We start from the raw sequence: 25,788 nt of genomic DNA on the forward strand, positions 1-25,788 counted from the left end.
TGTTATGTACATGCTGACGATCGTCTGTATTGATCCAATTAAAGGTCGGTTGCGAGTCATGTTGTTAACGTCACTGTGTCGTCGTCGGACTGAGGCGTCCGCTCAGTCTGCCCTTTCACAATAAAACGTTCTACTGTCTGATTTAAAGTGCTGATCGATAAAGAGTTTTTATTGATATTCTGATATTTTATCAACTCACGTTTCTTCCTGAGCTTTCAGCAAGATCTCATGGTTCTCATTAATGGATCATTATTTTGTTTTTTTTTTAAATATTCTGCTTTAATGTAATTTATTGACTATTTTAATCTCTGGTGATTTTATTTTTATATTTTAAAGCAGAAGTAAGTGGTCCGGTCGTTTTCGCTAATGCTGCGTTCCAGGCAGGCTTTTGAAATCGTAAATTACAGCTTCAAGTCACAACTTACGACTTTGTAGCGTTCCAGGCAACCCACTCGTGTTTTTCCGACCTGTTTTACCGGTGAAAGTCACTATAACGGCCACTCGTAACTTCCGACCCGTGAACTCGTACCAGATCGAACTGGTACCACTTCACGGTCGGAAAAATACGAGTTTCCTTGAACGCACCATAACAGTCCTCGTCCCTACGTCACCACATTCACGGCGTCCCTTGGCTGCACACACAGCCCTGCATGCCGTTCTCTCTCCTCATTGGATAAAAACTGTAGGATACGATAAATGTTTTCTTCTCGGCTCAGAGCAGAGCAGAGGGACTGAGAGACCCGTGTTTCAGTCCAAACACTCTATGTAAGTGATTGCTGTCGGAAGATATAACTATTTAAGACTTATATTAACACAAATATATCACTTACTTCTGCTTTAATCTAAAAATATCAATATTCAGACCAAGATGAGATCGACTTGCATCATAAAAACATAAAACCTGTAGCCAAAAAAATATTAAAGTTAGTGTAAAAAAGAAAATACTCTAAATTATTTATCAATAATTAAAATATTTTGCAGATAAATTCTTGTAGAAAATCTAAATTAATGAAAGAAAAAAAAAAAATTCTGCCTCCAGTTTCTAAAATGCAACAATTTTCTGCTTTTATTTAATAATACGAACATTTTTGATGATTTTAACCTTAATTTTGTTTCATAGAAAACAAGATGATTGATAAATTATCTGCAGTATTGATGATGTCGTTGTTTCACTCACATTAAATCTAACTCACTTTTTTATCTTCGAGGACAGAAACTCAGTGACCCTCTCTCTCTCTCTCTCTCTCTGGACAAATGTTTATTTTCCTTGTGAAGAACTCAAACTTTTGTTTTATAGACAAATCAAGTACAAAAACAATCAATCAATAAAGGTATTGGTGGTCCGTCTCCTGAAGCCGATTCCTTTGGAACCAAGTTTCCAACGAAGAAGCTGGAAAAACTCAAAAGTCCTCGAGTCAAAGAAATTAACGAACGAACATCTGCATCGGTCCGTTATCGACCGATTATTGGCCATCGATCGATACTACGAGGACTGAAGAGAGTGTGACAGAGAAACGTCAGTTCATCGTCCACCGCTACATCACCGACGGCAACGCGCTGCTGCTGCTGCTGATGACATCACAGAGGGGGCGTGGCGTGAAGGCGGGGCTCAGGGCGTCGTAGAGACGGTGGACGGCCACTTCCACCATCTCCCTCAGAGAGTCGTCGTCCGCGCAGGTCACGGCCTGAGGGTCAGAGGTCAGAGGTCATCATGGTGTTATCAGCTGATTATTGAGTATTGATTTAAAATACCATTATGATGAACCAGACGTTAAAGGGATAGTTCAACATTTTGGCAAATTCTCCTATCACCATAATTCCCTTGGTCGTCATTAGTCAACTAATCATGTCACGACTTCCTGTATCTGGCCCTTCAAATTAAAAGCCCTATAGCCTTTCATATACAGTTCAGTCATATTGATTTTGACTATTTTAACAAGACACGGCTCCAAATGTTTGTTTTTTTTCCTGCGAACAATCGACCATTGAAATTTTGGTTGGCTAATGATTTTTTTTGGTCAACCATAGAGCACTGGAAAAGTGAGTAACGACACGCATTGGTCCAATGGAAGCGCCTCCTGATGGCGGAATATGGGTTTTGCAAAAGCGCCCAAGAACTGACATCTCTGCATTGTTGGTGAATGAGCAAGTGTGGTATTTTCAATAATTTAAGGACATTTATAGATCACCCACGTTAATAGCATCATTGAGGACCCTTTACAGATAAATATTAACACATAGGCAACACACATACATTGGAGTGAATGAGTTTTCTGGGCGCTTTTGAAAGACCCATATCCTGCCACTCGGGGCGCAAAACCCTTACCACGGGAGTCAATGGTGGTGTCGTTACTCTCTTTTCCAGTGCTCTAGTCAACCAGTGCTTGGTCGACTATTTGGGGGCAGCCCTATTAAATTCTGTGCAAAAAGATGTTGAAACAGTTTTCAATAAAGTAGTGAATTTAAAAGTACATGGGTTCTGTTTTGTTTTTGTTTTTTTAATCGTGGTATCGAATTAGTATCGAGAATCGTGGAAATTCACAGGTATTGGTATCGACTACTGAAATTCTGGTATCGTGACAACCCTATGCTGTAGGCGAATTTGCCAAAATATTGAACTATCCCTTTAATGTTCGTGTATAGAATAGATGTCAGACGCTGGACTCACTCTGGTCTCTGGGTCGATGCACGCCGTGACTCCGTCCACCGTCACACTCAGGCTTTTACTGTCTTTGAAATTCACGCAGTCGTCCCCGAACATGTCGCTGAAACAGAAAAAAAAACATTTTACCAGGTGAAAACAGAAAATCTTTAATCTTTACCTTCATTTAAAAGTTTTATTCTCTTATATTTGGATCAATTAGGTTTAATTTTAACTTAAAAAGTGTCAGATTCTACAGTTTTGTCAGATATTTTAACCATTAAAACCATTTTCGAGGTGTAGCTACAGGTGTTCAGACTCACTGCAGCATCAGCTCCAGTCGCTCGACGAACAGCTCCATGTCGAACGTTTCCTTCCTGCCCTCGTGGACTGAAACAAACAAACAAACAAACAAACAAACAAACAAACAAACAAACAAACAAACAAACAAGCGTCAGTAAAGTTTCTGTTCATCAGTGAAATTAAAATAAATTCCCTCGTGATGCGTTCACTGACATTTCTGGGCGGTGGGGTTGGACTGGACCTCCAGGATCACCGTGGTGACGGCGTCTGCGTACATGTCGTTGAGCGGGTTGGCGACCCACTGAGACGAGAACATTTTCATTATTAATAATTTTATTTCAGTTATTTATTGATTTATAAATTTTATTGCTGCATCAATTAGTTTATCGAGTTTTTTACTTCAATTGTCTGTTGTTTTTACATTCTTCTCTGTTTTATTTGTGTTGAGATTTTTGTAGTGTTTGAAAAAGTGTGATAAAATAAAAAATTGTCATAATTATTGTATATATCTGTATAATGAATGTATTAACTGGCTAATAATGTATCTGTAACCAGGTCTGAGTGAGATCTGTGTCTAAAAACATAAATAAAATTATAAAATATACAAAATAGTTTGAAATAAACATGTAGAACAAATACTGAGCTTTAATAAAACCTGACTGCAGCTACATAACCATGTCATAAACTGTATATTTAATGTTTCTAAACTGGTTTAAATAAAAACGGACGTGTTCGTGTGCTCAGAGTTAATAAAGTTTTGATAAACAGGTGAGTTTTAGCCACTTCAGGCGACATGTGGTGGATGATGAGTGTAAAAAGTGTCGTGTTGCGTTCGAGTGTCCGACCTCCAGTACGACCATCCCGGCCTCGTGAACCAGCGTGATGCTCTTAAAGATCTTCACCGTGATTTTCTCCGTCCCCTCGACCTGCTCCACGTCGCCTGAAACACACACACACACACACACACACACACACACACACACACACAGAGGAAACAGGAAGTTACAGCTTCTACTGCAGCATAGATATATATATATGTACTGACTAGATGCCGCGTTCCTAGGCAACTCTATTGAGTGGAATGCGTCAACGCGGCGGCCATCTTGGTCAGGGGGAAGCCGTGTCTACTTACTGCACTAGTCAACAGAGGCAGACGTCTATCAACCATTAAAATCGCCATAACTCACTGAATATTCAACCGATTTTCAAGCCGTTTGGTTTATTATAAATGTCAGACATATGTTTATGATACAACAACAACAAAAAATCTTTGAAAAATTTTTATAATTTTTTTTTAATGTATTAAACATACACTTACATACTCAGACACACACCCACATGCATAAACACACTGAAATTAGTTCTACAAGGGTCCGACCCATAGACTGTAAAAAGAATGGACGTAGCGTCCGTGACGTCACCCATTGGTTTTGGGGAGTCGTTTTTGTGACTCAAATATGGCGGCCTGAACAGCGCCATGTTGGATTGGCCGGCCGAGAACCCGCCCACTGGCCTCGAAGCAGCTGTCCACGGAGCCGCTCGGACCTGTCACTCAACGTTTCCGCGCCCTAATTGGTCAGAGTTTTAATCTAATAACAGTAAAACGGTAGAGTTAAAAAAAAATTCACCCCCCTCAGAGTGTGTGCTGGGATAGAAACTATCGATTGAGACCAAAAAACGTCCTGACACCAGGCTTTTAACATGTTTATTGAGGATGTAAAGTCGGCGATTTTAACATGGGGGTCTATGGGGAATGCTCCCTTCTGACACCAGCCCCCAGAGGAAGAAGAGGGGATTGCAGTTTTTTGAACGCGGAAGTGAGCTTCACTTCTCAGACCCACAACTGCCCCCTTGGTCCGACCGGGTCTGACTGCTGGTCAGACGTTTATTATGTCTATGGTCAGAACCCCCGGACCAAGATGGCGGCCGTGTTGACGTACGCTGAGAAGCAGAACGCGGCATCTAGTCAGTATATATACTGTATATCTATGCTACTGCAGGAGGAGGAGGAGTTAGAGGAGGAGGAGGAGGAAGGAGGAAGAGGAAGAGGAGGAAGAGGAGTTAGAGGACGAAGGGGGCGGAGCCAACTCACCTGCGAGGCTGCGCAGCTGCGTGACGAGCAGCGAGATCGGTCCAGTGAACGGGATCGCCTGAGTCTGCTTCACCGTTCCCATGGCGAGGTCGGTGTAGTCTGAGGAGGGAGGAGGAGGAGGAAGAGGAGGAGGAAGAGGAGGAGGAGGAGGAAGAAGAGAGGAGGAGGAGGAGGAGGGAGGAAGAGGAGGGGGAGGAGGAGGAAGAGGAGGGGGAGGAGGAGGAGGAAGAGGAGGAGGAGGAGGGGGAGGAGGAGAGGAGGAGGAGGAGGAGGAGAGGAAGAGGAGGAGGGGGAGGAGGAGAGGAGGAGGAGGAGAGGAAGAGGGGGAGGAGGAGGAGAGGAGTCAACTCTGTTAGTCACTCCATCGTTCATGTCTCTACTTCTCTTTCTGTCTTCATCCTTTTCTTCACTCTGTCTTTCTTTTTCTTTACTTTTTTGTCACTTCTCTCTCTTCTGTATTTCTAAGTATTTCTTCTCTCTTTCTGCTCGTCTTTTTTCTTCCTCCTATCTTTTTCTTTCTTTGCCCTTTTTGTTTCTTTTCTTTCTCTCTTTTTTCTTTGTTTCTTTCCTTCTGATTATTTCTTTCTTGTGTTTTCTTTCAATCTTTCATTGTCTTTCTTTCCTCCTCTTTCTATCTTTTTCTTCATTTCCTTCCCTCTTTTTTTCTTAAGTATTTCTAAGTATTTCTTCTTTCTTTTTTCTTCCTACTATCTTTTTCTTTCTTTGCCCCTTTTTGTTTCTTTTCTTTCTCTCTATTTTCTTTCCTTTTGATTATTTCTTTCTTGATCTTCCTTTTTTCCTGTTTCTTTTCTTTCTCTCTTTCTTTATCTTCCCTCTTTCTTTTTTCTTCGTTTCTTTCCTTCTGATTATTATTTTCTTGGTCTTCCTTTCTTGCATTTTCTTTCAATCTTTCATTAGTTGGGTTTTCCTTTTTGTGAAAATGCGCATAAATACTTGAATGGAAACGCCAGAAATTCGAATAAAGGCAGTAAATGCGCATAAAAGTTTATACGCTTGGAGGGGGTGGATTTGTCAGCGTATCGAATAAAGGAAATGCGAGTTTTTGTGATGGAAACAGATTATGCGAATTGAGCATAACCAAAACAGCGGAAAAGCGAGCGGACTGTCACAGTTCCTACTGTCTTTCTGTGTAAATATCTCATGTTACAACATGAAAACCTGCAGCTTATATTAAAGTGCGGCCTATATAATATGTACAGTATTTTCTTTTAAAATGTAGCTGGTGCGGATTATACAGGTGCGTCTATAGTCCGGAAAGTACGTAAATTGTCCATGATGTTGAGTGTCAGATGAGTGTCAGCTGTCAGATGAGTGTCAACTGTTGGATACATTCACGCTCTCTTATGACGTAATCTCACGGCGCACTCCTCCTAATCGCAAAACACTAATGAATGGAAACGGGCATAAATTCGCTTTGCTTTTTGCGCATTTTCACAAAATCCGCTTTTAAATTCGATACGACTTGGATGGAAACCCAGCTATTGTCTTTCTTTCCACCTCTTTCTCTCTTTTTCTTTATTTCCTTCACTCTTTCTTTCTTTCTTTCTTTCCGGTCCGTGTACGAAGTATAATTCAATTGCGTTGTTCACTTCGAACCATGAGAAATGTCATTTTTAGGGGTATTTCCTATTTCATTGACGTAAGACGTACAACGCAATTCAGCGCAACGAAGTGCCCGCTTGTTCCTTTCTCCAACTTGTACAATGAAAATTGAAAAAGGAAGTCGAGAGCCGGAACCAGCCTTCAAAATAAAAGCTCCGCGTTTTGAAGCATGTTGGCTACAATTTAATGGCCGGACAATTTAAAAGAAAAAAAAAACCCGAAACGAATTAAATACAAACTCACAACAAATCGCCTAAACGATTATCATTTCATAAATGATATAAAGTGATATTTCGGCTACTTTCCCCACAACTGTCAGGATCCCTGGGGATTTTCACAATAAGGGCACTGGATCGCACTGAGATGCTGTCAACGACGTGAGGTGAGTGAGTCAAACTTTGTTGTGGTTGATGACTTCATCACTGCTGCACTCATGAAGTAGGTCACACGTTATGTTGTTTTTCATTTTTTCGACCTAACTTCTCCAACCAGTGTTTAAATTGTTGACCTGCTAACGGTTAGCTCCAGAAGATAATCACCGCTAGCAATGCTAATTGTTTACAGGTAAACTAGCTAGCGGTTGTAGCTAAGTAACAGCTGTTGGATGCTAACGCCACCTCATTTGAATATTTTCTTCTCTAAGTCTGTGAGAAATGTCCTCATTTATGGTAGAAGTGAATAAATACGCGTTTTTGATTTATTAAATGCTAGTTGTGTTCACAACTGTGTAACATACATTATTACCAGCATCATGTTTGTCCACGCAGACTACTAAGCAGTCTAAACTAAGTCTAAATGAAATATGAAATGTCATGTGTGTCTCTATTTGGCAGATGTGGGTCCACCGTGAGCTGATGCATGAACTCATCCTATGACAGCACCAGGATCAGCTTGAAAACAGCTGGTAAGTTGAGAGTAACCAGTGAGTAGAGTCCATCATTTAGACACATTTTTAGGGCATTTTGATCATCACATTTCCACGGACACGACTCCCTGTCATCATTTCATCAATTTATAATGTTTAAAGTTTGAATTCCGTGGGGAAGCTTTTAGTCTTCTTCTTTGATGTGGTGCATTTGTGTGGCAGCGTTATAGCGCCACGCCAGCTCCACACAGGCCTGCCACAATACTACAGTATTTTGAGTCTTGTATACACAGTCTGAAAGACCTCATCGTTCCTTACTGTCCAACCAGAGTACTCTGCTCCCAGAATGCAGGTCTGTTAGTGACTTCCAGTATCTCTAAAACAGACTGGGAGGTAGAGCCTTCAGTGACCGGGCTCCTTTACTGTGGAACCAGCTCTCTCCATGGGTCAAAGAGGCAGACACTCTAGCTACATTTAAGTCTAGGCTTAAGACCCTCCTCTATGACAGAGCTTGCAGTTAGAGCTGGTTCAGGTAGCTCTGAACCATTTTATAGCTACACAGCTACAGTATAGGCTTAGACTGCTGGGGGACACATCACGTTACAGGAAGCCCTCTCCTCTCCTCTCTTTTTGTGTTGTCATTATCTGTTGTACTTTGGCCTTGGTCTTACACCCTCTCTGTGTTTTCCACAGATTTCTCTAGAGCTCCACCTGCAGCGCCTCCTTTCCTCTGCCCCTACACCAACCAGCCTGCCCATCAGTACTCCTGCTCTCCTGTGGATGGAGTGTCACTCACCTCAGATGCTTTTGAAGGAGCTTCAACATGTCTGCTTTCTGAGTCCCAAACTGTACCTACTAAGAATGGCTTTCACAGCGAAACACAGCCTGCTTTCTAGTGCAAAGGATAGTACTAAGACACAGACATGCTGGGTGCTAGGATTTTACAAATGTTGAACAATTAATACATTAATTTGGAATTTATATTACCTCCAGAACTTCCATTGGCTCACAATTCCTTATCACATTCAGTTCAAAGTCCTTCTCCTCACCTTCAAAGCCCTCCAGAACCAGGCCCCATCCTACCTCACTGACCTTGTTGGACCATCACACCCCTCCTGGCTGTCAGAAGCGATGCAAGTCATCAGGGGAACTTTCTGTATCTTTCTTTTTTTTTTCTTCTTCTTGTTGTTTTTGGAAATTTGTTACTTTCTATTGTTTTGATGCATTGTGTTCATGAATTAAATGTTGTAAGTTGGAACTCAGAACCTGACTCTGATGTGTTTGTTAACTGCATTGTACTGACATTTTATTTTTTACAACTACAGTATGAAGCATGAAACTTTGCTCAGTCTTAACCTCACTGACCTGCACTGGAGAGGCTGTATAACAGACTTATTATTCAGATTTCTTAGCATCTTGTCACTTATTGTAATACATTTATACATCAATTTACTGTAAATGTATTTCATTTAATTACCACCCATGATTCATAACAGTATGTACCCATCCTACAACACACCATTTCTTTAGGTTAGTGGATATTTTATAGCACCCTCCAATTATTGGAGACAAGGATTTTGAGTGTGGCAAGAAAGGGGACAATTGCACAAGTAAAATGATCTCATCTTCAAGAACTGTTGCATTGCTTTACTGACAGAATTAGGCCATGTTGTGTACACCATCAAACAACAAAAATACCACAATGATTTATGATGACTTTGATTTTTGTGACCCGTATGAGCTACTGTGCATGTTTCATCTGGGCACTGGACAAAGAATAACCATCTCTTCTCATCATCCAGTAAATTAAAAGGCAGTGTTTACATATGAAAATGAATCAATGTACCCCACTACAACTATAACTTCTATTGCTGTACACTCAAAGCTGAGCTGAAACTCATGCACACCGGCACAGACGGACAGGTGCGTCGGAGAAGACCTGTGTGGTTGAGAAACATGAACAAAGGCTCCCGCACACTGTCTTCACTTGCATAGGTTTATTAAACAACATTTGGTCCTGAGACCGTCCTTGTGAACCTGACAAAGGTCTCGGGACCGAAACGTTGTTTAATAAACCTATGCAAGTAAAGACAGTGTGCGGGAGCCTTTGTTCATATTGCTGTACACTCAAAATGCATTGGATTTCTTACTTCTTTTTTTACAATTGTTCACACATATCAGATATCTTGTCATGCTTTAAACTGTGTGGTGCCTGTCTCGAACTCTTTTGCTACAGAATAATTAAGTTATGATGTGTTATGGTTAAAGTGAAGGTTATCTTTATTGTCATCAGACACTTTACATACTGTGACTTGAGTCTTACAGTACTGCGTCTCCAACTGCAATATCTCTGATCAGATGGAAGGAGTTGGGAGAGGCTGTTCAAAAGGTGAGAGGAGTCTCTAACGATGCTTCTGCACTTGACAAACAGCATTGTTGTGCCAACTCTGAAGTAGATGGGTAGTGTGACCCTATGATTGTTTCTGCTGACCTCATGAGCCTCTTGTCTGAAGCACTGTGTCAATCACTGATTAATAAAAATAATAAAAACATTCTATTTATTTATTTACTCAAAGTCACCTTTACATAGTAAAACAAACAAGATAAAAGAATACATGAAATAAATACAACAAAGAAGATGATCAATACATGAACAATGAAACACAGAAGCTTATTACACTTAAAAATAAAAAGCAAGTTTGAAAAGGTGGGTTTTGAGCAAATATTTGAGAGCATTTCAGCCCGTACAGTCACAGATGTGTTGAGGAGAGAGTTCAAAAGGGAGGGGGCAGTGATGGAGAAGGCTTTGTAACCCCAGGTTTTGTGCTTGGTACTGGGAGGAGGAGCGGAGGCAGTGGGAGGGGTGTGATGGTCCAACAAGGTCAGTGAGGTAGGATGGGGCCTGGTTCTGGAGGGCTTTGAAGGTGAGGAGAAGGACTTTGAACTGAATGTGATAAGGAATTGTGAGCCAATGGAAGTTCTGGAGGTAATATACATTCAAAATTAATTTATTAATTGTTCAACATTTGTAAAATCCTAGCACCCAGCATGTCTGTGTCTTAGTACTATCCTTTGCACTAGAAAGCAGGCTGTGTTTCGCTGTGAAAGCCATTCTTAGTAGGTACAGTTTGGGACTCAGAAAGCAGACATGTTGAAGCTCCTTCAAAAGCATCTGAGGTGAGTGACACTCCATCCACAGGAGAGCAGGAGTACTGATGGGCAGGCTGGTTGGTGTAGGGGCAGAGGAAAGCAGGCGCTGCAGGTGGAGCTCTAGAGAAATCTGTGGAAAACACAGAGAGCAGGGGTGCCCAAATTCTTCTCAGTGAAGGGCCAAAAACGAATCGGGGTGGAGGGTCGCGGGCCAAAATTAAACATTCAAATTAAATATGCCTATAATGTTAATTGTGCAAAATAAACACTCATACAATTTTTTTTTAAATAACACTATTGATTATTGTGTTTCACTGTTAAACAGGGCTCCAGACTGCCCCTAAATGGGGGCATTTTGCCCCAAAAATTTGGGACAGTGCAAGTAAATTTTTCATCTACTTGTGCACATGTGCAACCAGTGAATTTGCCTGTCTTTTGTTTTGTAACGCTGGTGAAACATGAAAGGGGAGACTCAAAAAATCTGATGTTTGTAATTACAGGTGGCAGGTCAATGTGTGTGAGTATTGTGAATACTTGCCCTGCAAATCAATTTACAAGTGTGTTCCCCTAAATTTCCTGCTTGCTCTCCTAAAATTTTAGTAGTGAAAAATGTTAGTCTGGAGCCCTGCTGTTAAAACAAAGCAAAGTTACTGGTACTCTGGTAGAGAATTTTCTGCTACTTGTGTCGTCCCCAGAAAAGCAGAGTAGCATCATGTGAATTTGTTGCCGTTGCCCTGTCAGCCCAGTCTCCTGCTCCTCTCACCCACACACAGCGCCCTGTGTTGGGGGCTGCACAGCCGGCAAGCCCCCAATACCCCCCCCCTCTCCTCCCCTCCTCTCCACAGCTCGCCGGAGCTCTGGAGAAAGTTCTAAAGCTCCCGGCGACGGCACCGGCACGGTACCAACGGCGGCGACGGTAACGTTACCGGCAATGATGACCACGACGGCAACAGCCCCGTCGGCACCGTTGCCGCTACCGGTGCCGGTGCCGTCCCGTCACCTTTCCCAGTGCTAAAGCTCTTGGAGCTCAGAGCTCTAGTGGGGAGGCTGCTGGACACTTGTGTGTTTACTTCCTGTCTCTTCTTCTATGGACACTCCCAGCACGTTAACCACAACACTGGTGACAGACTCCACCTAGTGGTCGGAGTCGTACATGCAACGTACATCACAGTGGGAAAAAAAATAGAAATTTCAAATTAAAAATTCGAGCATTGGCAGCGGGCCAAAAATAATCGGCCGCGGGCCAACTTTGGCCCGCGGGCCCCAAATTGGGCAGCCCTGACAGAGAGGGTTTAAGACCAAGGCCAAAGTACAACATATAATGACAACACAAAAAGAGAGGAGAGGAGAGGGCTTCCTGTAACATGATGTGTCCCCCAGCAGTCTAAGCCTATACTGTAGCTGTGTAGCTATAAAATGGTTCAGAGCTACCTGAACCAGCCCTAACTACAAGCTCTGTCATAGAGGAGGGTCTTAAGTCTAGACTTAAATGTAGCTAGAGTGTCTGCCTCTTTGACCCATGGAGAGAGCTGGTTCCACAGTAAAGGAGCCCGGTAACTGAAGGCTCTACCTCCCAGTCTGTTTTAGAGATACTGGAAGTCACTAACAGACCTGCATTCTGGGAGCAGAGTACTCTGGTTGGACAGTAAGGAACGATGAGGTCTTTCAGACTGTGTATACAAGACTCAAAATACTGTAGTATTGTGGCAGGCCTGTGTGGAGCTGGCGTGGCGCTATAACGCTGCCACACAAATGCACCACATCAAAGAAGAAGACTAAAAGCTTCCCCACGGAATTCAAACTTTAAACATTATAAATTGATGAAATGATGACAGGGAGTCGTGCCCGTGGAAATGTGATGATCAAAATGCCCTAAAAATGTGTCTAAATGATGGACTCTACTCACTGGTTACTCTCAACTTACCAGCTGTTTTCAAGCTGATCCTGGTGCTGTCATAGGATGAGTTCATGCATCAGCTCACGGTGGACCCACATCTGCCAAATAGAGACACACATGACATTTCATATTTCATTTAGACGTAGTTTAGACTGCTTTGTAGTCTGCGTGGACAAACATGATGCTGGTAATAATGTATGTTACACAGTTGTGAACACAACTAGCATTTAATAAATCAAAAACGCGTATTTATTCACTTCTACCATAAATGAGGACATTTCTCACAGACTTAGAGAAGAAAATATTCAAATGAGGTGGCGTTAGCATCCAACAGCTGTTACTTAGCTACAACCGCTAGCTAGTTTACCTGTAAACAATTAGCATTGCTAGCGTTGATTATCTTCTGGAGCTAACCGTTAGCAGGTCAACAATTTAAACACTGGTTGGAGAAGTTAGGTCGAAAAAATGAAAAACAACATAACGTGTGACCTACTTAATGAGTGAAGCAGTGATGAAGTCATCAACCACAACAAAGTTTGACTCACTCACCTCACGTCGTTGACAGCATCTCAGTGCGATCCAGTGCCCTTATTGTGAAAATCCCCAGGGATCCTGACAGTTGTGGGGAAAGTAGCCGAAATATCACTTTATATCATTTATGAAATGATAATCGTTTAGGCGATTTGTTGTGAGTTTGTATTTAATTCGTTTCGGGTTTTTTTTTTTTCTTTTAAAATGTCCGGCGCTGTAGCCAACATGCTTCAAAACGCGGAGCTTTTATTTTGAAGGCTGGTTCCGGCTCTCGACTTCCTTTTTCAATTTTCATTGTACAAGTTGGAGAAAGGAACAAGCGGGCACTTCGTTGCGCTGAATTGCGTTGTACGTCTTACGTCAATGAAATAGGAAATACCCCTAAAAATGACATTTCTCATGGTTCGAAGTGAACAACGCAATTGAATTATACTTCGTACACGGACCCTTTCCTTCCTTACTTCTTTCTTTCTTTCTTTCTTTCTTTCTTTCTATCAACCAACCAACCAACCAATCAGTCCAGATGTTGAGGTTTACTTTCTGTGACAGAAGCAGCTTGAAACATTTGATGACGGATCAAAAACATTAAACATTCATCAATTATAATAAGTGTTTGACAATACACACACACACACACACACACACAGTCTCACAGACACACACACACACACACACACACACACACACACACACACACACACACACACACACACACACACACACACACACACACACACACACACACACAGACTGACTGGAGAGGTCGGACGGCGTCAGGATGTGGTAACTGAAGTTTCTCTTCACCAGGATCCCGGAGACTCTCTGACCCTGAGAGCACTTCTCATCCGCCAGCACGCCCATCACCTGCAGCACAGCACAGCGGAGCAAAGCATGCTGGGAGTTAACAACACGGCCCACACCAATACAACAACACAACAACAACACACACACAGACACACACACACACATACACACACACCTTGGCCAGTTTCTCTCCTCTGAAGTTCAGCGTCACGGCTTCAGTGTTTCGCGGGTTGTGGACTTCGATGTGAACCTCGTCGTTGTCTTCGTACTCTCGGATCAGAGCCGCCTTCAGCCGGGCCATCTCGTTCTGCTCGCCGTGCACCAGGATCTGCACACGCACACACACACGGACACACACACACACACGGACACACACATACGGACACACGCACACACACACACATACACACACACACGCACACACACACACACACACACACACATACACACACACAAACTGCATTAAGGTGGGACACTACAGGTGAATAGGGTAGAAATTTAAACTAACAGATATCACCATGAAACTTCCCAAGTTTATCACTCACATTAAGACAAATATTTTTTGTATTACAAGTTTTGTCAAGTTTTATGTTTAAATATGTAAATGAGGCAATATCTGATGAAATATGCGCTAATTTGCATACATTTCCAAAACAGAAATCTGAACAATGGATAAAGAACCTTTCAAAATTTCTTGTTTTATTCTGTTGACATATTAGAGTCAGAAGTTTTTACAGAGGAGGATTTTGGATATGTCTTTTTATCACTCTGTAAATGAGAAAATACTGTCACCAGCCCTAAAAACTCAAATTTCTCCATGTTTTTAGGAATAAAATGTTGTATAAATCAGGCTGTGAATGATATATCAACAATCCCCTCTGTAAAAACCTTCAGAATATAGACAGGAATAAAACTGGAAGGTTTGGTGTCTGTAAGTGCTGCTGAAGTGGAGATTTCGGGTCCAGAGTCTGAGGAAAAACTCATTTTGAGAAAACGGCCTTTAAAGATTTGTACTGTAAAATTCCATAGATCATTAATGTGAATCGCACTTTTACGATTGGTCGCGGATACGGAGGAAACGACAATTTTTGGATCCACATAATTGTTCAGGAGAGAGAGGGAGCTTTACAGTGATACCTGACATAACTTTTGGTGAATTTAGGAGAAATCTACTGATGAAAGAGACAAAATGAAGTAAAATAAAAAACCTTAATGTGGATTTTCTACCATTTCTTTCCACTTTTCTGAGAGAAAAATATCCCAAAATCTCAAAATTGATCAGTGCATGAAAAAACAGTGTTTTTGCCTGTTAGTGTGTCGCATTAAACCCAAAGGTTTGTGGATTTAATTAAATAGTGTGGATTTAAATAGTGTGTGTCTGTGTGTGTGTGTGTGTGTCTGTGTGTGATGTTTTTACCACGTGCGGCGGTTTGAGCGCCCGGATGAACTCGCTGGTCTGCTGGTAGTCGGTGTGAGCGGAGAAGGAGATGTAGTCGACCGACATCTTGAGAGGAAGCTTCTGTCCCGACATGGTGGCGATCTCATCAGGCTCCGTCATGATGTGCTGCAACACACACACACACACACACACACACACACACACACACACACACACACACACACACACACACAGTATATTAAATAACCTGTGTGAAAAGTTTCATCATTTAAAATAATATAAAAATATTATTAAAAGTTCATTAAATCCCAGCGGCACTTGAACGCAACACGACACACTCTTCTGATCGGTCCTATGTCGTTAACACAGGAGTCTGTCACAGATTCAGATTCTTGTTACGTAGCCACATTAAACTCAACATTATCAATAAAACTGACCGGACTGATCCAATACTGGGAATATCTATTGATGCCGATCAATAATATAATTTAAATAAGAGTCTTATTTTATTCAGATACACACACTGTAAAAGATCTTGTTTCAGCAATTACACTGTTCTCAGTCAGAGTTATTTGTGTTGTTGTTCTTGCCATCGCAGTTATTATCACCAAACTATAAGATACCGATTAAAGGAGAAGTTATGAATAAAGAAAGATGCATTTGGGGCAGACAAACTAATTTTACAGCTGTTATTGTCTATTTTTATTTATTGCTGTGATTGTTTATTTTATTTCACTCTCTCTGCTAACATTTCCATATTTCGCACATTCTGTGACAAACTGTAAACTGTTTTCTTGTCTGTAACAACATCTATTGCACGTCTGTCCGTCCTGGGTGAGGGATCCCTCCTCTGTTGCTCACCCTGAGGTTTCTCCGACTTTTCCCTGTTAAAAGGGTTTCCATGGAGTTTTTCCTCAGTTGATGTGAGGGTCTAAGGACAGAGGATGTTGTTACGATGCCATGTAAAGCCCTTTGAGACAAACTGTTTGTAAAAACGGGCTATACAAATAAAATTGCCTTGCCTTGCCTTGCCTCTCACTCTCTGTTGTTCTTAACTTGTCTCCAAAAGTGAACACAGACCTGACATTTCTAAAAACCAGTGGAGGAAACGTTTCACTTCCTATGATAATAAACAAAAAAAACTGCAGAAGGGACCAGAGGTGTCGCAGGTTCGATTCCCACCTTGGCGAGCGTCCCCTCCACGCAGTAGCCGGCGATGATGACGCCGTTCCTCTTCTCCGTGCACCAGCTCTCAAACAGCTCCCGGGACAAACCGCTCTGCATCATGCCGGGCGACGCCATCACCACGCTGGGCCCGATGTCGTCGAAGTGGTCCATGCTCTGACACACACACACACACACACACACACACACACACACACACACACACACACACACGTCAGAAAACAAACGACAACGACAATGGAAACAGGCAATAGCATACATAGGCCCAATCCCATTTCACCCCTTGGCCCTACCACTTACCCCTACCCCTCCGTTTTGCGCGTTCACGTGTTGGGGTAGGGGTGTCCCAATCCCCGTTAGGACAGAGGGGTAGGGGGAAGTGGTAGGCTACATACCCCTCCAAACGGAGATTTTTCAGAGGCACACTCCAAACGGAGGGGTATGAAAATTTCCCATAATGCATCTTGCGGCAGCCGGCAGCGGTGGCTGTAAAACGAAAAGCTGTTTTATTTCTCACTGTAGCGCTGTTATTATGTCACTTTATTAAGTTTTATTATTTTTTCTTGCGAGAAAGTAACTGTTTAGGTCCCAAATGTGCAGTTAGTTTACCCAAATGACGGCGGGTTAGAAGTTTGCTCCGACGATTTTTCGGAGAAGTGAAGCTCCAGGAGGAGCGGCTCCTCACAGAGGCAGCAGCCGGTCTGCAGCGCTGCTCCGCCGGCCAAATTACGTCCTCGTCCCGGTCCCGCCGGGAGAGAAGGCGGTCGTTAATTAACTTATCCGCGGGTTTTTAGAGGTTTACCACCAGCATGTTAAATTCTTTTCAGCATTTAAATGTTGGTCTCATTGATGAAATCTGACAATTGTGGCAGTAGCACTAGTTTATTTGGATGAAAAGTTATGCTTCATGTATCAGACAGAGGAGCAGGCAGCTGCCTCTGGGCTCTGTGTAAATAAATGTTTTACAATGAACCGATCAGTCTGCATTAAGTTTTATCTTATTTTATTAAGTTATATGGAACACGCTATTTGATTTCTGGCAAAAGCTCGCCACATCAGTTTACGTAAAAGCCAGTGAGACTACGTGATGACGTATGTGATTGTTGAAGGGGTGTCCCAATTCGGAGGGGTTGACTTTCTACCCCTACCCCTTGTAGCTCCGTTTCAAGGGGCGAGGGGCAAGGGGTAGGGGTAAAAAAGAGAAATGGGATTGGGCCATAGGGTTGCAAAATATCGGGTATCGGGTAATATCGGAAACTTTCTATGGGAATAAACAGGAATAAATCCGAAATTTACAAAATTGAAGGTTGGCCCTTAATAAGCAATTAGTAATATTTTACTCAACATTCATGTTTTTGTTGTTCAGTAAAATAGCTGATTGTTCATACAAGAATTAGAACTTGATAAAGTTCTACTCACAAATAAATCTGTTGAAATGTCATGTTTTTTAATTGTATTGTTATTTTGCATGGATGTCTGCTTATGACGAAACAAAATATTTACATTTATGTTTGGATATGATACAGTTTGTTTAAATTACCCCAGATTTCCAGTTAATCCCCATAAATTCCCATAATTTCCCATAATTCCCATGGATATTTTCCAATTTGGAATAAAAAACTGGAAATTTTCCGCCCCTTTGCAACCCTAAACATACACAATGTATACACTGACAATACACTGACCAAAACAGACAAAACGGAAAACAAAGGACAGAACAAACCTGACGACACAATAAAACAGGACAGAAAAGTAAAAACAAAAACAAAAACAAAACAAACCTTCAGGTTGCTGATGTGCTTGAAGACGAAGGGGTTGTTGATGTTGATGGCCTTGCGGATCTTGTCGTTCATGGCGTTGATGTAGGTCTGGTACACGGCCATGCACTTCCTGGCCAGAGACGAAGCGTAGAAGATCGGGATGTCGTGGAGCTCCGGGTGGTTCTGCCAGTACTCGTCTGGTCCACACACACACACACAAATAAAGTTAAAGGGATAGTTCACCCTAGAATGATATTTCGCTCATTATCTACTCACCCTCATGTTGACTAAGGGCTGGAAGAATTTTCAGAGTCCTCTGTCCCTTCTCTGAGTTACAGGGGGTCTTGGCGTAGCAGTGCATTTCAATGCCACGGTAGCAAAGGGACACCAGAGCTCTTCGTAAAAAAACACACACAAAAAAACATCCAAATACCTCCATGATGCTCGTATGTAATGTCCGTCTTGTGCTGAAGCCCCAAATTGTCCAAATCTCGCGTGATTCGCAGTAACCGCACTGACGCCGGCGCAAATCACGCGAGATTTGGACGGACCAGGAAGAGGAGCTTCGAGAAGCTTCCGCTACAAACAAGCTTAAAATATAGACTTATTTAATTTTTTTCGGGACAATTACGCAATTTGGGGCTTCAGCACAAGACGGACATTACATACGAGCATCATGGAGGTATTTGGATGTTTTTTTGTGTGTGTTTTTTTACGAAGAGCTCTGGTGTCCCTTTGCAACCGTTGCATTGAAATGCACTGCTACGCCGAGACCCCCTGTAACTCAGAGAAGGGACGGTGGACTAATGAGCGAAATATCATTCTAGGGTGAACTATCCCTTTAACGAACCTACTGCTATGACTATAGGGATTATGGCAATGGACCAATTTGCCAAAATGTTGAACTATCCCTTTAAGGTAAAAATCTTGCATAGTTCCTCTTTAAAGGTATAATATGTAGGAATTCCCCCCATCTAGCGGTGCGGTTGCATATCTGAACGTATTCTTGATGTTGCATTCACCTGAAATCGGGCAGAGGTCAGAAAGACAACAGACGCTGCATGTATCAGGATAAACAAGCGTCTATGTAAACAAGTGGTCCGCCAGCACGAGGCAAAACAATACAGCCGTGACAATATGTTGTCATGGTGATGTCGTATTGTTTACCCGACCCACGTTTTACCGGCTTTCTCTCGTCGAGTAAAATGACATCCGGTTGGTTTGCCGACGGCCGTCTGCCTGACTGCACCTGAATGCAACACCAGTGCCTCCATCCTTCCTCACACTACACAGTGGTGACAGTTTTAACAGGCCGAGCCCACAGCTCCGCTGAGTTTCCGTGGTTACCTACGGTCACGATGCAACATGGCCGCCTCGGTTCGGTGCGTCACCCACTCATGTATTTGTAACGACTTGTAACAACTCATTCTAAGGTACCAGAAAGCTTTCATTTGTATGCGGGTGTGATTCGACTTCAGTGAAATACGTATTTATGAAAGACATATTTGATTTTTGCTACTAAAAAGCCAAATAAGTTACACACTGGGGCTTTAACGAGTGTGTATGGTGAATGAAAATGTTTCTGTGTGATCCATAGACAGAAACACGTCCCTTAGTTTAATCTTGTAAATAAAACTTGAAGCCTGAATTCATTTTTCCCTCAGCTGAAGGGAAAGCGCCACTCTTAGGTCGCCGTGCGTCGTCATGGCGTCGTTGTTGCCGTGGTCTCACCGAGGATGAGCAGCAGCTCCTGCGCTCGGCCCAGAGCGAACACGGGGATCAGACATCGACCTTCTCTGTTGACGATGTCGTGGACCGTGTTGCAGAACCGAGCCTCTCGCTCCTCCCGCTTCTCGTGGATGTGAGTCCCGTAGGTCGACTCCTGACACACACACACACACACAACAAACACACACACACACACACACACACACACACACACACAAACACACACAGGTTCAATGTTAAGTGTCTGTGCTCTGTGTTTAAATAAAGATTGAACGGTTTGAATGCTTCCACTCACGGTGATGAGGATGTCTGGTTTGACGCTGGGGATCTCCGCCGCCATCAAGTGTCTGTCCTCCTGACGGGAGAAGTCTCCTGTGTACAACAACTACACACACACACACACACACACACACACACACACACACACACACACACACACACACACATATATACAGGGATGCAAACGGGTCAGGACCAAAAAAGAGTATTGTCTGGCGGGGGGGGGGGGGGCTCACCATTAACAATATCACAGAAAAGTCAATTTCCAGTAGTTCAACCCCAACCAAGTATTGAGTGCATATAGATGGACAGTTTTCAGAAGGCCAACATTTCTATATTAAAAATGCTTTAAAAAAATAAAAACCATTGCAATATTTCAATTTTGGAGATACTGATTTTTAGGTCTTCACTGAATGTTAGTCATAATTATTACTATTAAAATAAACTGAATAAATAAAGACATGGGATGTTTCATTCAGTGTGTAATGGACATATAGGCCTATATAATGTGTTAGTTTCACTTTAATTGAACACATTCTACATGGCGGAGGCGACGTCTTTCCACTCAGGGCTTCCTTCACCTCTGAAACGGGGCAGAGCTCCATGGAAACACCTGCCTGACACAGCAACGTAGGGAACCGTGCACGTCCGTGGAGCTGTGCGCCGCGGACGTGCACGGGGGGAAAAACGGCGTCGCCGCTTTGGGTAACGTGCGTGCATGTCGCGCGTCTACATTGGAGGACGGCTGTTATCAGTATAATCAGAGACCATGAATGAGTTCGCCTCACGTGATTGTCACTGTCAGCCTGTTAGAAAAACATTTTACTGACCCCAGCTGAGACGCTGAGACCCCCCCCCCCCAAAACAAAAACTCTTCGGATCTGAACGATTCACACAAGTCACCTAATTGGTCATGAAAAAAGCGAGTTTCGCTTTTCGGCGCGCTGTTTGCATCCCTGTGTGATGTTCAGGGACAGTCAGGACAGTCTGAGGACTGACAGCTCTGAGGTTGAAGTTTATATTAATGCACCATGACACTGTGGCAGGTCTCTGTACTAGGGATGTGAATCTTTGGGTGGCTCACGATTCGATTCCGACTTTTAGGGTCACGATTCGATTCAAAATCGATTTTCGATTCAACCGATTCTTGATTTTCTTTTTGCGATTTTTAGTTTGCTTTATTAACACCAGACCATGTGAAAACGTTGAATGATGATGATGTCTACAGACTATTATATCAGAAGCCATATTTCCCCCAAAAAAATGCACATCACATGTTTCAGATTTACTCAGCAGCAATATATTCGAACCATTTTAAAGTAAACTGCTACATGAAGCTGATTTTATAGGCTACTCTCTTTTCAAAAGCCTGGACTGAAGGATGTGAATATTTGGGTGTCTCTTCGATTCAAAATCAGTTCTCATGCACATGCACATGGACATGTAGCCTATCTGTAACAAAGGCTGCTAAAAAAAAAAAAAAAAAAAGAGACGGCACTCTGCTCTCAGGCCAGCTCACCTGCAGCCTGTCTGCAGCGCCACAGAGGAGCTGTCAGAGCTGCTGCTGCTGCTGCTGGTCCTCTCTCTTCAGCCTGCTGTTTGGCTGCACTTTGTATGAGTTTAAAAAAGTGAAGATCTAACGTCACCTGAGCACCGATCAGCTGATCCAGAGCGCAGTGGATGTGGCTGCTCACACCGTGTCCTAACTGGATGCGACGCGAACGAGCGTCCGACAATCGCGTCACATCTGACGCTCTCTGTCCACACTGAATCCGTGCGTCTGTTGTCATGGAAGCACATCAGCTGTGCGCTCGCCCGCTCGACAGACTGGAGACGTAACTACCCGGTTAAAAGATGGGTGAATTGTGCCTTTTAAACAGAAAACAAGTTTCTTGAAATATAGAGCCAACAGCAAGTTGTCTCTATAGTGTAGGAACACGAGTTGTAAAAAACATAATGCAGGGTTTTCTGTAACATTATAAGACGGCGCACCGCCCCCCGCCCAAGATGAATGAAGAGGCTATTAAAAAAAAAAAAAAGTCCGCTAGTCTCCTTGAAGCGGCTGTTATGTGTCTCTCTCTGGCGGTGTCAGCTGATGTGCACATCTGCAGCAACCCAAACAAATGCACATGTTACTGTTGACTGGCTCTATTCCAGCCACATGATTGGTTCGACGCGGTGGAAATCTCATTATCATTGGTTATTTGTATTGTCTGCCAAAACATGGATGAATGAAACCTATCGACCACGTCTCATATTTCTATTGAGGAAAAGTTATTTCACAATTTATAGACACAACACCGACAAGCACTGAGAGCCGCATGTTGCAGTGACGTTATATAGGCTATAAAAAAAAAAATCCGCAAATAATAAGCCGACGAAAAGGTGCAACTTGCCACTTAACTTCTTGTCGATGTATTATTTGCGGGGGCTTTCGGGGGATCTGCTGACGGTGGAGGATCTGGGACTGATTCACTGTGGACCACCACCAGTCTGATCAGGTCCATCACAGCACAGCAGCTGCAGCACTGCCCCGCTGTCACATTACTCTCGCGTATCAGCTCAATCTGTTTACATTAAACCGACATCAGGAGAATAATGAGAATTATGATTAAAAATATATTTGTTTCGAATTTTGGCCCCTGGATCATGATTTTTCGCATTCTTGGTTAAAAAAAAAAATCCTCTAAAAAAAAAGACAGTTGGGATGCATAATGTGTCTCATAACAGTATACTGTGCGTCACGCTAGGGGTCGGTGGTGTTTTATTCTAGGGGTCGGTGGCGGCTGTGAGACAGCAGCGGCTCCACGGTGAGGGGGGGGGGGGCAGCTTCTGCTCACCTGACTCTGTGCAGCTTCTTCATTAAATCCAAACAGTCCGACACAGCGACGCACTGCTCCTTTGACTCTAAAGTCTCTGTAGCTCATCAGCCCGGAACTCGCCGACATGGATCAGAAGCGACGGCGGCGTTTGGCCTCAGTGTCTCGGACTTCCAGAGCAGCTACAGAGCAGCGTTGTGACCTCAACCATGGTCGATGAGAGCAGAAATGTTGTTGTAGGCCTGTGCATATTCTCATTTGTCCAGGTCATAGTATTTCAAAGGAGGTTAAATCGAAAGCAACTGGACTTCTACTGAGTCTCCAGACCAGTTAGTTGGACCAGTCCCAGCCTGGTCAGATGCTACATGAACTGATGAAGCCTCTTGGATGAGAGGTGAAACGTCTTCCTAGACAAATAACTAAGTCCAGTTGAACCTGCTTTGAAAAAAAAAAAAAGTTGTTGGCGGGCTCGTGAATTTTTTTTTGACACGAGTCAAAAAGAGCGTCAAACCGCGTATCTCGCGTTTGGTCGCGCGTCACAACTCGAGCGAAAAAAAAAGCGTTCCTCGTGTTTGGTGGGAAGCCCCTTGTGGGTCTTCCCACCAAACACGATGAAATAGACGAAGACGCGAAGGTCCCGTCGCACAAAACAAATCGGGTGTATTGCGTCGCAAAAAAAAAAAGTCGCGTCTACCGCGTCGCGCGCCTAATCGCGTCTCGCGCCTAATCGCGTCTTTGCGTCACGGCCTTTTACACCGCGGACGTAACGAATAAACGGTGACGGTGTGAACGAACAACATAGAACAGGACCAGACGTGGCGTTGTTTCCTCTTTTCACCGACAGCTCCACTCTCCCTTACTTACACTAACTACTGTTATTGTTGAGGCCAGAGAATTGTGGGATTTGTAGTTTTTGACCAATCGCAGGTTGTGCTCTTTCTTTTTGTGATTTTCCTGGTTCACACATGTATTTTTTTTTAGGGGCAAATGCGAGTGAAATGCTCGTCCATGGTGGGCATAAGAAAATTTAAGACCTGTCTAAAATTATTTAAGACTTGAACACAATAATTCAACAAATTTAAGACATTTTAAGGCCTAAAATTTAGATTTTCAAATTTTAGACTTTTTAAGACCCCGTGGATACCCTGTTATTTCATATAAAAGTTTAAGTGCATGCATATTTTATGATGCTGTGTATTTCAGGTGTAGGTTAATATACACACACCTCAGGAGGCCTGTTGACTGGTTAAAACAAGGTAATCAGTAGATGGGAATTAACTTCAGATTTAGTCACGGATCACCTTCAAACTCTCCTTGTCATGATATTTGAATAAATTATACATCAACACCAGCATATATAGGATTAACACAACATACAAATGAATAAAATGATCTAAAAGTATACATTTGTTTATTATTAATTGGATTATTCAACAAAATGTTAAAATTATAAAACCATCCTTCAACTTAAAGCCAGAGGCGACGTCTTTAAACAGTTTATTTTGCTCATCAAATGAAGAGAAATTGACTCTGGAGCCTGAAGTCTGTGATTATTGATTAGGATTTTCAATCAATCACTTTTTAATCAAAACACAGCTGCGTTTTAATCTTCACTGTTTCTGCTCCAACTAAGATAAATAAATCATAATAACATCTGTTCTTTGTCGCAGCAGAGAGAGTGAATCACTGCGATTCATATGTTTATAATTTACATAATGTGATATTATGTGATAATGAAGTTTAGGTGAAGAGGTGCATTCTGGGAAATATTTTTTGTGAGTTGATGAAATTACTTATCAATATGCGCTTCCATTTAGACATGATGACGATAAAGTGCAGGACAACACGGTGTTAAAAACAGTTTCTTTTTTTAAAAGGATTTGTATTTCCATGCTTTTATTTTGAAGGGATGCTGCATGTTTTAGAAGCCTTACTTCTGATTTCCTGTTTGTCAGACTCAGTTTATTGATCTGGTCACATCGATTATTGATTGAAATGTTTAATTTTTCTAATTTATTTACTTTACGTGTACATACTTTCTTTTCTTTGTCTTGTTTATTTGATGTTTGTTTATTTTATTTCATGCTCTTATATCTTATGTTTTGTATTTATTTATATTTACAAGTTTACTATTTGCCTTATTGGTTTGTACATCGATTTATTTGCAAAATAAAGTAAAAAAGCAAAAAACAAAACACCAACAGAGGGTTGAACAGCTGAGTCATGTGAGTGGCGGTGAGCGTCCGTTACCTTGACGCCGGCGATCTCGATCATGAACATGGCGGCGCCCAGCACGTGTCCGGCGTGGTAACACCAGAACTTGATGCCGGCCACTTCCTTCACCTCGTGGAAGTTGATGGTCTCGATCTTCTCCATGCTGTCCTCCAGGTCCGTCTCCGTGTAGAGCATGTCGTCTGCCGAGATGTTACTGTCACACACACACACACACACACACACACACACACACACACACACACACACACACACACACACACACACAGCATCAACACACAGCTCCGTCACAGCTCCACCTGAGCGACAGGCAGCATCACTCCCTCTCTCTTTGTCAGCTGTAAAGTGACTGAGTGTGAGAGTCTGTGAGGGTCCAGATACTATAAACATGAATGGAACAGCACCTGCCCCCTTTCATGTTACCTTGACAACAACATGTTGACTGATAATTTACAGTTTACTTTCAGAAGCACAAGGTGT

At 42.6% G+C, this 25,788-nt stretch overlaps 1 protein-coding gene across 1 annotated transcript; it reads right to left on the bottom strand.

Moving 5' to 3' along the window:
* Positions 1-1,535: 1,535 nt before the first annotated feature.
* On the bottom strand, positions 1,536-25,745 carry LOC146968559 (cleavage and polyadenylation specificity factor subunit 3-like). Its single transcript, XM_085759264.1, has 15 exons — positions 25,732-25,745; positions 25,327-25,504; positions 20,274-20,363; positions 19,982-20,132; positions 18,272-18,447; positions 16,488-16,646; positions 15,324-15,470; positions 14,082-14,234; positions 13,858-13,966; positions 5,037-5,135; positions 3,790-3,884; positions 3,158-3,245; positions 2,965-3,031; positions 2,669-2,765; positions 1,536-1,685 (listed from the first exon to the last, which is right to left on the bottom strand). Exons 1-15 carry the CDS (start codon positions 25,743-25,745, stop codon positions 1,536-1,538), a joined length of 1,773 nt encoding a protein of 590 aa, XP_085615390.1.
* Between the last annotated feature and the right edge of the window lie 43 nt (positions 25,746-25,788).

The sequence above is a fragment of the Trachurus japonicus genome, chromosome 18, assembly GCF_045865225.1.
Source record: "Trachurus japonicus isolate A0001 chromosome 18, Traja_1.0".
Classification (NCBI taxonomy): domain Eukaryota; kingdom Metazoa; phylum Chordata; class Actinopteri; order Carangiformes; family Carangidae; genus Trachurus; species Trachurus japonicus.

Bases quoted from the DNA above. Each gene is read 5' to 3' on its own strand.
- LOC146968559 (XM_085759264.1), bottom strand. The intron at 16,647-18,271 runs GTTTGTTTTGTT...TGTGTGTGTCAG, and splicing joins AGCACATCAGCAACCTGAAG to AGCATGGACCACTTCGACGA. The intron at 1,686-2,668 runs GTGAGTCCAGCG...TCTGACCCTCAG, and splicing joins GCATCGACCCAGAGACCAGA to GCCGTGACCTGCGCGGACGA.